Genomic DNA, 13,531 nt, shown 5'->3' with positions numbered 1-13,531 from the left:
CAGTTTATCTACCTTTCATAAAAAACTGAGATTATTTTATAGGCTGAATTTAGATAATAATGGGTTTCAAGACACCCAATTCTATCATTCTAAGTCGGACTAAACACATCTAACTTCCGTTTCTAAAACACTAGACTGGCACATATTTATGGGCGGAGCTTGTTGTACCGATTGTGTTGTTTTCAAGACGGATATTGGAACACTTTAAAAAAGCCTTCATGACTTAAGGTTAGTGGATCAATCTTTATTTTGAGTACAAAATCGGAATCGGCGTGTCTGATTTACCTAGAAAATACGATAAAAGATGTACGTGACAGTTATGGTTTAATGATGCACTGTCCATATGACGTTGCAATGCTGTCATGAAAACAGCCTTGTCACGCTCATTCTGTCATGATTCAGTGTCGCTGTTTGGAAGCAAAACACCCGTGTGATGCGCTATCTTTGTCCCAAGGAAACGGCCTTGGCAAAGAAAAGGCCAGCGCTCGTACATGCACTTAGGTTTTGCTTTTCTGTTGCTTCCTATGCAGAAATTTGTGCGTCGTACAACCATCGCTCTACTATAGCGCCCTATGGCAATATTTATTGACACCTGGCGCACGCAAGCCTCGCTACGCTATCTCCGAAGGGAAACGTAATAATTACAGCATTATGTATATTTAAGGTGTCATTTAATACTGAAATTTCCAAAACTTGAGAGCTGAAAACCAATATAAAACCACATTAGCGGTGATAAAAACACAGGGACTTTTTGTGTTCTCGGTAAACTGTAATGCCTTGAGATCTCTTTCAAGGTGTTTCAGTGTCAACGCATGATGGCGTGACAACAACATATTTCACGTTCAGTTGACAAGAGTCAATGCGGCCATGAAAAAAGTTAACTACACCGCAAAGTTATGGATCATATGCATGATTATAGGCATGTACAGTGAAATTCGGCTAACTCGACCTTCACGGAACCAACAGAAAGTGTTCGAGTTATCAGATCAGAGTGTTCAAGTTATGAGAACACTGTCACAAGTGCATGTATTCATCAGTACATATACAAACTATATATAAATCAAAAGCATTGATTGCTCGTTACAAGTTAAGGGGCCTCTCATGTAATGTAATTTTTACCAGAAAGTATAAATATTTTCCTATTACTTGAGATTTGTTTGTTTATTTTAGGTGATGTGACTGCCAGGACGTTTTTAGAATAAAATAGGCAAACTTGATCGAGGTTGAAACGCTCAGTAAAAAAAGACATATATTTCTTATGAGCGTTTTAACAAAAACCAATTTTGCCGATTTTTCTTTAAGTTTATCCTTGCTTGCGGAAGGCTATCCCCAAGCGGATGTTTGGTGAAATTTGATTTTTTGAAAACTTTTAGAAAAGTCGTTAACGAAAATATTTTGCCAATAGTTGGAATAATGACGCCTAAGGACTACTAAAAGTTAATGTTTATCTCTAAGGCTTGGAATAAAGTGGTATTCTAACGCGATAACAACCGTTTCGGTAGCTGTTGGGCAAAAAACTGTTCGAGTTAACGAAGTTAAGGTCGAGTTATCTAAAGCAATTTATCATTGCGTGGGAACGGGACCAAACAAATCCATTCAAGTTAACCATGTGTTCGAGCTATCCGAGGGCGAGTTATCCGAGTTTCACTGTATTTCAAACAATACCAAAATAACTTTAACGATGAGCATACACAAAACTTTAGTAGTATTTATCAGAAAATATCAGTATTTTCTTACTATTTTCGATTGTTTTTTTATGTTTGAGGTGGTCTGAGTGGCAGGACACTGCTAGATTAAAATTGACAAAACTTGGATGCCGTTAAAATATGCAAAAGAAAAGTACGCACAAAAAGATGTTACTAGTCGCTATAGTTGATATAAGCTATTGAGGAAGTAGAAATGTGGAAGTGCAACTATAGATGTCATAATCGCACTTTTGCTTGAATCTGAGAGTTTAAAACGTGATCTAGTTTTGTCGATTTTAATCCTGAAACATCCCGGCAGTCTGATCACCTCAAACATCAAAAACAATCACAAATAGTAGAAAGATACCGACACTTTCTGATAAAATCTACTAAAATTTTGTTTACGTTTATCCTTGTACAAAAAAAAACAAACACTACTGTAGCACTGCAGCACAGTTTTATTGCGGTTGCGATAAAACATGGAAAGTATCCCTGCAATTTTATGATGACACTATTTTTGCGGTTAAAGTAAACCATTGTGAATTGTTGGCTAGGCATGCTGACCTGTGGTAGGAGCGAAGGCATTGGTGGTGGCTGGTTTTAGAAAGCTAGCGCCACTTGTCTGACCAAAGAGTCCTGTCCCGGAGGCTGGTTGGGAAGTAGTAGTTGTATTACCAAACAGACCAGTGCCTGTTGAAGTGGATGTAGCGCCGAACAAGCCGGTCCCACCTGCTAGTAGTGTTACTCATATTGAAGGTCCAAGAAATAACACATAAGCTAGCAAATTACGATCAGTCTCAATTACAGATTGACACTCCAATAGAAAATAATTTTTTATTAACAAAATATGTTTTTAAATAAAAATTTAACTACTGTACTTTTCGGACTAGTAGCTGCTATTTTTTCTGGTGATTTGAGCCATGCGGCTTATATAAGGGTGCGGCTAATCTGAGGCCTTTTCTTTCACCGCTAGAGGCGCACTAACCAGAATCTCCGGTTAGCGGGCCTCTAGCCGTAAAAGAAAATACGAAACAATGCCTAACGGTACTGTTCCGTTAGGCACTAAGTTAAAAAGCGATGGTTAATATGAAACTGTGCCGTTAGGCACTGTTCCGTTTCAAACAGCAAAGTTGCTGCCGCGTTAAACAGCACCGTCCAGAGCCCTGCGGCCTATACAAAGGTGCGACCTATGTATTGTTTTATTATCGTTTTTCGAAAAATAAAGCAGATGCGGCTTATATAGGGGCGCGGTTTATAGTCCAAAAATTACGGTAGGTAACTAAGGTATTTTGCAAAACACTCGTTCATAACTCATCAATGTTTGATAAAATTTGGAAATGTACGATTTGTAAAGAAATGTTAATAAGAGTCATGACAAGACGATTTCGCACTAAATATGTCAAATAATTAAACCAATCATAACGCCAGGAAAAAAGGTTAAGAAGCATTGTAAAAATAGCCTTTACTGCAGCCTTCCCAACACACTTATTCTAACGAACCAGCTATAGACTAGTTAAGCTCCGAATGACAAAAACGATCGATTGATTACTGCCATTGTTGAATAACTCTGTCTAGATCCAGCTCCCAATTTTACAACTCGCTGAGTCTATTAAAACAAGTGTTAACCCCAGAGCCCTTTCCTATACTGAGTAATCCTATCACAGTTATTTATTTATCCAGTGTTAATACTGCAGCATCAACATCAACCTGCTGCAGTGTTGACAACTGCTGCATGTTGACAACTGCTGCAGGTTGACAACTACTGCAGGTTGGCAATTGCTGCAGGTTGACAACTGCTGCAGGTTGACAACTGCTGCAGTTTGGCAATTGCTGCAGGTTGACAACTGCTGCAGGTTGACAATTGCTGCAGGTTGACAACTGCTGCAGGATGATGTTGGTAAATGTTCATAGAGATACAATGACAGAGCTTGACAGCAGTTACTAGAGCAATGTGTTGTGCTAAGAGAGTTATATTAAGGATAAACTGGCACAAAACTTTAGTAGATTTCATGAGAAAGTGCGAATTAGTGTGTTTCTATCGTTCGCGATAGTTTTTGATTTTTGAAGTTATCTGACTGCCAGGATGTTCCAAAATTAAAATCGAAAAAACTTGATCGAAGTTCAACACTCAGAAGAAAATTACGTGCGAAATGACATTATTAGTTGTTATCGTTGCTATCATTGCTATAGTTGCTATCATTGCTATAGTTGCTATCATTGCTATAGTTGCTATCATTGCTATAGTTGCTATCATTGCTATAGTTGATATCATTGCTATAGTTGCTATCATTGCTATAGTTGCTATCATTGCTATAGTTGATATCATTGCTATAGTTGCTATCATTGCTATAGTTGCTATCATTGCTATAGTTGCTATCATTGCTACAGTTGCTATCATTGCTATAGTTGCTATCATTGCTATAGTCGATATCATCGCTATAGTTGCTATCATTGCTATAGTTGCTATCATTGCTATAGTTGATATCATTGCTATAGTTGCTATCATTGCTATAGTTGCTATCATTGCTATAGTTGCTATCATTGCTATAGTTGCTATCATTGCTATAGTTGCTATCATTGCTATCGTTGCTATCGTTGCTATAGTTGATACTGGCTATCGAATTCGGCATAACGCGTCTCTATTCTGCCGGTCTCTTTGCAACTAGAGACGTCATAATCGCATTTTTTCTTAATCTGAGTGTTTTAACAGCGATCACGTTTTATCAACTTTAATTAAGAGCCATCCTAGCAATCAGATCACCTCAAACATAAAAAAAATCACAAATGATAGAAAAATACTGGTACTTTCTGATAAAATTTAACAAAGTTTTCTGCAAGTTCATCCTGAATTTAATTTCTAACTTTTAGCAGCCGTGATAAGTAAATTGCATTTGACATCAAAACCCCTGATGATTAGTTGCTACTAACTCATGAGCTGCCAGATTTGAATATGTACTTAGGAAATGGTTTTGTATAAGTATTATCTGTTGATTCGAAAGCTAACCTTATGAGAACCATCATACTCAGCTCAAACAATAAACAGGTAATATAGACACGATAATACCAACATCCCTCACCTCCAAAGCCCGAAGAAGTTGCGGTAGGTGTACTTCCAAACAGGCCACCAGAAGGCTTGAAACCAAAACCCGTGCTGGATGTGGTGGCTGGAGCTGCGAACACTGTGAGAAAACAAACGGAATATGAGCCATCGTGATTAGTAAAGCATGACAAGGAGGTACGGTAAAAAGAGTGATTCACAGTTATGGCAAAATAGTTGGGAGGCTCTATAATAGAAATAACTAGAAATTTATGTTCATATTGAAATAACCTGGCTGTTAGAGCAGCTAGATGACCGAAACTATATATTTTCTAATTCCTTATACTGTCAGGAGAATTATGAAACCAATTATAATAATTAACTGGTTTTTATTATGAACTTTTTTACTGGGCATCTTCAACTACAATATTTAACAAGATTTCAATCATGACGCAGTGTCTGCTAGATGTTACCAAATTACACAAAGGGTTGTTCAAAATTATTTTAATATGATATCTAGCAAACAGTTTCATAATGACCATAATCGAAATCTTGCTAGATATTGTTTCATAATTCTCCTGACAGTATGAGGAATTATTACAAATTACAACTAAAATTACAAGTAAAATTACAACTAATTTTCACAGCTACGGTGATGGCCAAAGTAATTGGAACACTTAATTCTAAATTTTAATTTCGATTGAATGTCTTATTTTCATTTTATAACATTATAGTTTCTCATCCCAATGTAGTGAACTAACATATATTTTATAAATATATAAAATAATAAAATATGTTATCATAAATGACTAATTCCCTTTGAAAGAGTCTACTCCACAGTCCACACTAAGCCCGGTTTGAAAAAACCTCATTGGCCTTTTCAACGCCACCAAATTTTACAAAGAGTGGCTCAAAATTATTTTAATATGATATCTAGCAGACACTGTGTCATAGATTGACCATAATAAAAATATTGCTACATATTGTAGTTAAAGATGTTGCCCAGTAAAAAAGTTCATAATAGAAACCAGCTAATTATAATATTAATATAATTGGTTTCATCATAATGCTGACAGTATGAGGAATTAGATATTATATAGTTTTAGTCCTCTAGCTGCTCTAACAGCCAGGTTATTTCAATATGAATATGAATTTCTAGTTATTTCAATTATAGGGCCTCCCAACTATTTTGGCCCTCACTGTACATATAATATGGCCTAAACCAAGCCTGTTAGACACCGATAATGATAATCGCAACGTTCTTCACAAAGCATTTTGTTTTAGCGCGGATGACAAGCGAATTCAAGTTACAGCATCATTCCATCCATCCCTTGGTTTAATGTTAAGCAATGATGGGTAAAAATCTCAATCGAGAAAGACGATACATACAGTGACCTAGTAATGATAAATGACTTGAATTACTGAGCCTTCAATTGGTAGGATGGCAGGACAAAGGTCTAATAAAAACTAATTAAAATGATAGCAATTGCGAGCAATGACTGACTTACGGCTAGCTGACAATAAAGAGACTAGTGGTACTTGAAAATAAAATATAATATACATATTATATTGATATTATTTATAATATAATACTAATACATATAGTATATATAATATAGTATATATAATATAGTGTATATTTATATGTATATTTATATATAATATATACATTGTAAAAACCTATTCAAATTTTTTTTCATATATCTTGTATATATGTAAAAATTAAAATATTATAAACTAGACCAGTTTGAACTTACCATATCCAAAGCGTACTCTTTACCAAGAGTATATTTCTGTTCATGTGTCAGTAAGACAACAGAATAGTAATAACCCTTTTGTTAATTATTACTTAATTGAGTTTTGGCGTAATATATTTTAATTAATTTACGGATTAATTAATTATTTTTTAATATATTTTAATTTATTACGGAATCACTACTAGTTTTTCACAGTGAGTAAAATTAAACAAACATGCTTGAACATACCTTACTCCACAATCTTAATTATGAGAATCAAATGTTGGATCAAATTAACTCGGCATGTTAAGTAAGGTAAGTTTCTATTTCTCATTATATTATTACATTTTTATAGCTGGTGGGGCTTTATAATCCAGAGAGACTGAGAGTATGATAAATATGGTAACTAATAAACATCAGTATTATCTTCATCGCTTCATAATTGCAAAACAAAGACAATTAGTTTTACATGATGAACTTTTAGCTAACCAATCTTTAGTAATGAAATCTAGCCCAAATAAGCAGACGCTCCAACCATTATATCATAAAAATGTACAACAGCAATCGCTTGCTGCGCTTATAAAGATCTTTAGGATTTGAGAGACAAAACGTCAAAAAAAAGAAAATCATATAAAGTTAGTTATTTCTAGAAGAAATATTATGAGCTTATGTCTCTGACACCTAGTCTGTTGAATTACTTTCTTTTGCAGGCTTGTTCTACGCAGCGGCATTACATGACAAACTAACCAACTTACTGTTACTGGAAGCAGGCTGGGCGCCAAAGCCGCCAAATGCTTTTTGCTGTTGGCCAAACATAATCTCTCCAGGTTAGAACATCTAAAACTAACCGAAGACTCAAATGAAAAATATTAGCAGTGCATTTTTGTCTAACAGTGGTAGCTGTTGGTGGGTGTGGTTTTTGACTACTTTACATACACTATGACTTTTCAAAACTAGATGCCAAAGAACCTTTTGATAAGTTCATTCTTCAATCAATATTGTATACAATTATAACGATAATTATGATCTCAGAAATTTAACTCAGGATTATATTTAAAGTGCTTGGCAAGATCGAAATACCATTTAGAAACATGTTAAGAACTTGACTGCACATAAGTTCTGTTGTACTTCTAATTAATGCTGAAGATATTTTCATTGATCAAAAGAAAGCTTTAATGCTAATGTAATTATTGGTGTTTATAAATAGGATTTTAGAATAATAGTACTGCTTAGGCCTGCAGGTTGTTGGGTATTTACAATATTACGTTTTGTACTTGGTCAGGGTCATGACACATGCTTGTATTTCTGCAATTATTATTGCAATATTATTATTGCTTGTATTTCTGCAATATTTCTGCCTGGTTGTTGTAAGCTTGCATGCCTTTTGTGTGTGAACTTCAGTTATTAAAGGTTGACTTGCAACAAAATTCACATTACAGTTATTTCGTGTCAAAAAATTCATCACATCTTACTCTGTTGTGTTGTAGGTGCCAAATATGTGGAAATGTGAGTACAAGCTCTTAAAAGCTCAAAAACGAAAATCCGCCGTAGAATAGAATAGGTTTATTTATCCGACATAGTCATTACATTTGGTTCTTGTCTTGTCACGTAATGTTCTCACATGAATTGAAAGGCCATTAAAAAGCTCAATATAAAACTTATCATAGCACTAGTTTATGACAAACACTTCGGGTTTTACCGAAGACCCCATATCAAATATAGACGCTCACTACTTTACAGTTTTGTTTCGGCATTATCTAATCGTCAAGTCGTAATCTGATCATGTGACCAAATCCTTCACAAATAGTTTTTGCAGCACTTTTTGATTATCACAGGTGACCAACAGGCTCGTCATGATTATCAGACAATGATATGTACTCCTTCAAGCTAAGGTTAAAAAATTAAATGAATTTTTACAGTAAGTTATAAGATATCAGTGCTAAAAGTGACAGCATTACAATGATGATAAAATGTACGCATAAGAACAACAGACATGGTTTTATTGAATGCGTGAAGTATATTTGTGAAAATATTTCGACGAATGAGGTTTCATGAAAGTATAAACAGAAACCATCTTGTAACAACTACGTCCCATCTGAGCCTTTCGTGTGGCTGCGATTAACTGTTCATTTTTTAGCTTTTAAAAGCTTGTAATCACATTCACACATAATTGCACCTACAAGACAACAGAGTAAGACATGGTGAATCTTTTGATACCAAATAATTGTGATGTGAATTTTGTTGCAAGTCAACCTTTAAATATTGGTTCATACATGCAGACAGACTTTAACAATTATAGGAGCCAAAAGGTCATACATTTTTTGCAGACTGACATAACACAGAGGAACTTGGGAATCATGAAATCAAATGTTTTAATGCAAGCTCACCTCAACAAAAAATCATCCATGCTAGAGTTAGCCCCACTTGGAAGGACACAAGTATATCAAGGTGACACTCGGACAAGGAATAGCAAAATGGATCACAAAGTTGCACAATATAATTTTAGTAGTAGCCATCTATTGGTTGTTGAAATAAAATAAAATATGCTGAAAAATTTTATCATGTATTTGGCTTCATTTAGAACAAAAGAACATATTCAGAATGTTAGGTATAAAAATACATAACGTGATAATTAAAATAGTGAAACCTACCAATAAAGGAAAAGATTGATTTTAACATAGAAAAATCATCTTCTGTCTGCACAAACTAATATGCTTATTTTAATGCTGAGCAAACTACTATAATTGGCTTCACAGAATTTTAGATTCAGCACTTGTGGATAAAATAGTACTGACAAACTAAAAGAGCTTTTAAGTGAATATTTTGGACAGCAAGGAATAGCTGATGAATTTGAAGTAAGCGAATGCAAATTGAATAATCGAAATGTTTTAAAAAGCAGCTCTAAAATGGCCAGTTAGAGGAGAACACATACTGAATACCGCACTTTTCGAGCTATTAACCGCACCCCTATATAAGCCGCATCTGCTTTATTTAAACAAAAAAACAGTAATAAAATTATACATAGGCCGCACCTTTCGTATAGGCCGCAAAACTCAGGACAGTGTTTTTGACACGGCAGCAACTTTGTTGGTCAAAACGGAACAGCGCCGTTAAGCACTGTTCCGTATTACCGTACAGGATGAAAATATTCGTCGGTTATAAAAATTCGCGATTTCGCGAACAGACAACTCCGCGAATTATAAAATTCCGTCAATAATTAGTTCTATTTTTAATCACAAGGGAGAATAACTACTGCATCAAATTAAAAACTAGCCGCTAGGCTGGTTTTTAATATAAATACTAAACGTAGTTGAGTTTGAAAACATTTTTAAAATCATTGCCTAGGCTTTGAGCTAACACCATTGCCTATGCATCACATTTTTTTACAAAATTATTCAAGGTTGTCACAAGATATGCAGAATGGGCGTCATCGCAAAAATAGCCACTAGGCAGAAGTACTAAACGTAGCCGAGTTCCAAAACTTCTTTAAAATCATCGCCGGGCTTCGAGTTTTATTGCCATTGCATCAAACTTTACAAAATTATTCAAGGTTTTCACAAGTTATTTGGCATGGCTTCGTCATCGCAAAAAATCTCTCCTAGTATTTTTACATTGAAATCAACTCCATCAATCTCTAATACCAAAGTTGAGGACGATCATGATTCTGATCTGGACATTATGGTATGTAATTGATTTGCAGTGCAGATACGTATTTTTATAATTAACTGCATTAGTTAATTATTTTGTTTAAAAACTGATCGCTTTCATTAAATACTTTAGCTATTGTTTTTGTACTTGACACTTGTTAATATTTTTTTCTTTTTTGTGCTTACTGCAGATTGAGAATGAAACAACCTACTCCGATTACGAAAGCTAGAGACACGTAGTAATATTCATCAAGGCAGGAATATGGGCAGAAAAGCAACCAGTCAACTTTGACGCCTTCATCGACAACAAATCCTTGATATCGCTGCAGCAAACATGATTAACTTATATATTTTATTTCATGTATAGATATATTATAATTTATTACAAACTTGAGTGTACAAATAAAATATTTCAAATACAAATAAAATTTTACAAATGATGAATGGAATAAATATAAACAGTTTAGTCATTATGGCGGTTATCTAGCAATAAAATTAAACTGGTACTCTTGTAATGGTGCTCTCTGACTAGTTATTTTGGTAATAGCAGCTCTGTCACTGTCTTGGGTAGATGTCAAAGGCGATTCTCTCGCTACTACATGACTGGTAAGGCAGTTATCATCAGCACTCTCCTCGTGGCTCACTATTGTAAAGTTTTGCCGGTTGGCCAAAGATTTGTGCTCGTAAAGGCGTTTTTGTTCCTTTTTTAAAACATATATTATCCTCGTTAGCAGCTGCGGCCACTTCTACCTCAATTTCAAGACCTCCTTGAATGATTGGCGATCTTCTAAGAATGACATCTACCACCCTTGCAATCATTGTTCTTCCGTGTATGATGAAAAATTTCTCTTTCACACTAAAACAAATAATGAAGCGGTAGGGATGGAAAAAATAAATATTGCGTTTTACCGAAGAACCAAAGTAAAATTCAACTAATTTAGTAAATGTGAAAAACTCATTACATACCACAATTGTTGGTTCATCAAAGGCCTCCAAATCTATGAATATTCGTTAAAACCTCTGAACGCAGCAAAGAATTTATAGCTTAGCACGATCCACCCGTAGTTGTAAGCTAAATAGAAAACAAAATGCGCAATGCGTGTAGCCGCGCATGCGTAAGATTAACTCTATTGCTAGACGTAATAGAGTTAACTTTTCCTAGAGAGTGGCAGTTTTCAACCGCGAATAAATTCATCCGCGAATATGCATGAAAAGACAATTTTCGCGAAATATAACTACGCGAATAAATTCATCCTGTACGGTAACTAACCAAGTTGCTTTTAAGCGTTACTTTAAACCGTAGCGGTGAACGTAAATAACCACAGAATAGCCACACCCTTATATAAGCCGCATGGCTTAAAACATCAGAAAAAAGTAGCGGCTAATAGTTCGAAAAGTACAGTAATATAATATAAAGCTGCATTCACACCAACTGATTTCACGATGATTACCTGGACAATATGCCGATGACTGAGCACCGCATCATGCAAACAGAGTAAACCAGCCGAAAATCGTCAAGAGAGAATTTTTATCGACTGCGCCCAATCCGTAAAAGATTCTAGATTGATTCTCTATGTGCATAGCCAACAAAATCACTGTTCACAGCGAATCACCATTCTCAGCCATTTAAAGCGAACGAAATATTTGTTTTCATCTTTGTGCATGTTTTTATGGGCTTCTTAAAATGCGAGTAATAATTTTGTTAGGTACAGAATTATTGATTGTGTTCAATTATTATCCGCTTCCATTAAGATGCAGTTGTTATAATAATTAAAGACTATGTTGTTAGCAAAAGATCATCTTATAGTAATCCCATTATTGGATGGTCTTACCGATTATTAGTTCTGAACTGGGCGGCGCAAAATAATTGGCAAACTTGCTGAAAAGCTCATGAGAAACTCTGTAGGAAACAGTAAACAAAATATAAACTCTGATTCACTAAAATACATTAGCTAAAATTATCTGACCCTCTAAATAAAAAATGGTAAAATTACCAGATCTCAGGTTGAACACGTCCTGGTGTGAACAGACAAATTGGGGCGCTAGCTCTCATAAATTTGTTCAGATATCGGCTTTAAAAATTCAGTTCGCTAGTCGGTTATGTGAAGGCAGCTTGAAAAGATCGCCAAAAGTTTGCAGCTACAAATGCTCATAGTGGTTTTGCAATATATTCTGCGTGACATGTATCTTAGACAGCTTAACAATAGTTCAATAGTAGAATATCTTGCTCATAGAGAGTACATTCTTGGTTGCATCCTGTAGACCAGAGTGCACATAAGATTGCTGATAAGTGGTATATGTTTTTTAAATAATGTGAATACAACCATGGTGTCAACTGGTAACAAACCGATGATGACATAGTCATAAAAATTAAATATGATTTATGCTTCGGACAATAATGTCATAAAGAAGGGTTGAAAATTTAGCTACTTCAACACAACACTGCATTCTTCTGCGAAGCTACTACTAAGAACAGTCATTTGAAGACACTCCCTAGTGGGACCAATCTTTGCTGTCATACTGAAGTATATAAGTAGTCTACAGAACATTAGCAGTGTTTTAAAGCCATATAATAATCCAATGAAATACTGATATTTCACGCCTAACATAGTTTAGCATGGCATCAGGAACCTTGCAACTTTCCGTTGTCACTTTCCCTTGCAAATATTATCAGTGTTTTACAACCTAGTTGTTTAGGACTTGTTTAATGCTTGTAGACAAAAGCTACTCGACTCACACATGTTTGCTGTTGTTTTAAACAAGTTCTGAGTTGAAAATGGTAACCTAGGTATATTTTCTTGGCATCTTACATTTACAAAATAAGGCTAAACGGTTAACCAAAATGGTTTTAAGGGTGTACCAATTGTCGCCGTCATGAATTTCTAATGAAGTTCTTTGGTACCATTTTAAGAGCTAATACAAAACTGATAGAAAATGTGGTTATACCAAGCAATCTGTGTAGTATATTAAGCAATAAATAGAATTACAGGGCTTTCTTCAGCAATTATAAAACATTTCTTCTGACTAGGTTATGACAGTTCGGGTTTGCACTTATCACACAACAATAAAAAACAGAGCAAAAGATACCAGACCACAAACCATCGGAAAAACTAGAAGCTTCTCCTAATAATTATACTATAAATAGCTTAAAAGGTCTATCTCGATTTAGGAAACAACTGGCAACAGCCAACCTACACGACATATTTGCGTCAAAACTACATTTAACACTGATGTTGTAAAAACGCACGATTATCATTTTTGGTGTTCGGTTACAGTCATCTAAAATATATCATCAGCTATTCACAGTCGTGTTACATGCATTATTACACCAGCAGTAAGTAAATAAACGGTTATGAGATAATGTACAAAATGAAGCGCCACTTTCGATTGCTATTTGGGATTTCCAGGACATGACACACCTGCGTG

The 13,531-nt window shown here is 35.0% G+C and overlaps 1 protein-coding gene across 3 annotated transcripts in view; it reads right to left on the bottom strand.

The window, feature by feature from the left end:
* Positions 1 to 7,303, bottom strand: part of LOC137401463 (nuclear pore complex protein Nup98-Nup96-like) — a 71,820-nt gene extending 64,517 nt beyond the window's left edge. For 2 of the 3 annotated variants that reach the window (XM_068087814.1, XM_068087816.1), the window contains exons 1-3: positions 7,214 to 7,303; positions 4,763 to 4,864; positions 2,250 to 2,417 (exon numbers count right to left, since the gene is read on the bottom strand). In XM_068087814.1, the coding sequence (XP_067943915.1) occupies positions 2,250 to 2,417; positions 4,763 to 4,864; positions 7,214 to 7,274 (331 nt within the window). In that variant the 5' untranslated portion in view covers positions 7,275 to 7,303. The remainder of the gene's footprint in view (positions 1 to 2,249; positions 2,418 to 4,762; positions 4,865 to 7,213) is intronic. The other variant, XM_068087815.1, reaches the window with a different exon arrangement.
* Positions 7,304 to 13,531: the final 6,228 nt, after the last annotated feature.

The sequence above is a fragment of the Watersipora subatra genome, chromosome 8, assembly GCF_963576615.1.
Source record: "Watersipora subatra chromosome 8, tzWatSuba1.1, whole genome shotgun sequence".
Lineage (NCBI taxonomy): Eukaryota > Metazoa > Bryozoa > Gymnolaemata > Cheilostomatida > Watersiporidae > Watersipora > Watersipora subatra.
Note: the sequence above shows the minus strand (reverse complement) of the source record. Positions and strands in the feature narration are given on the sequence as shown.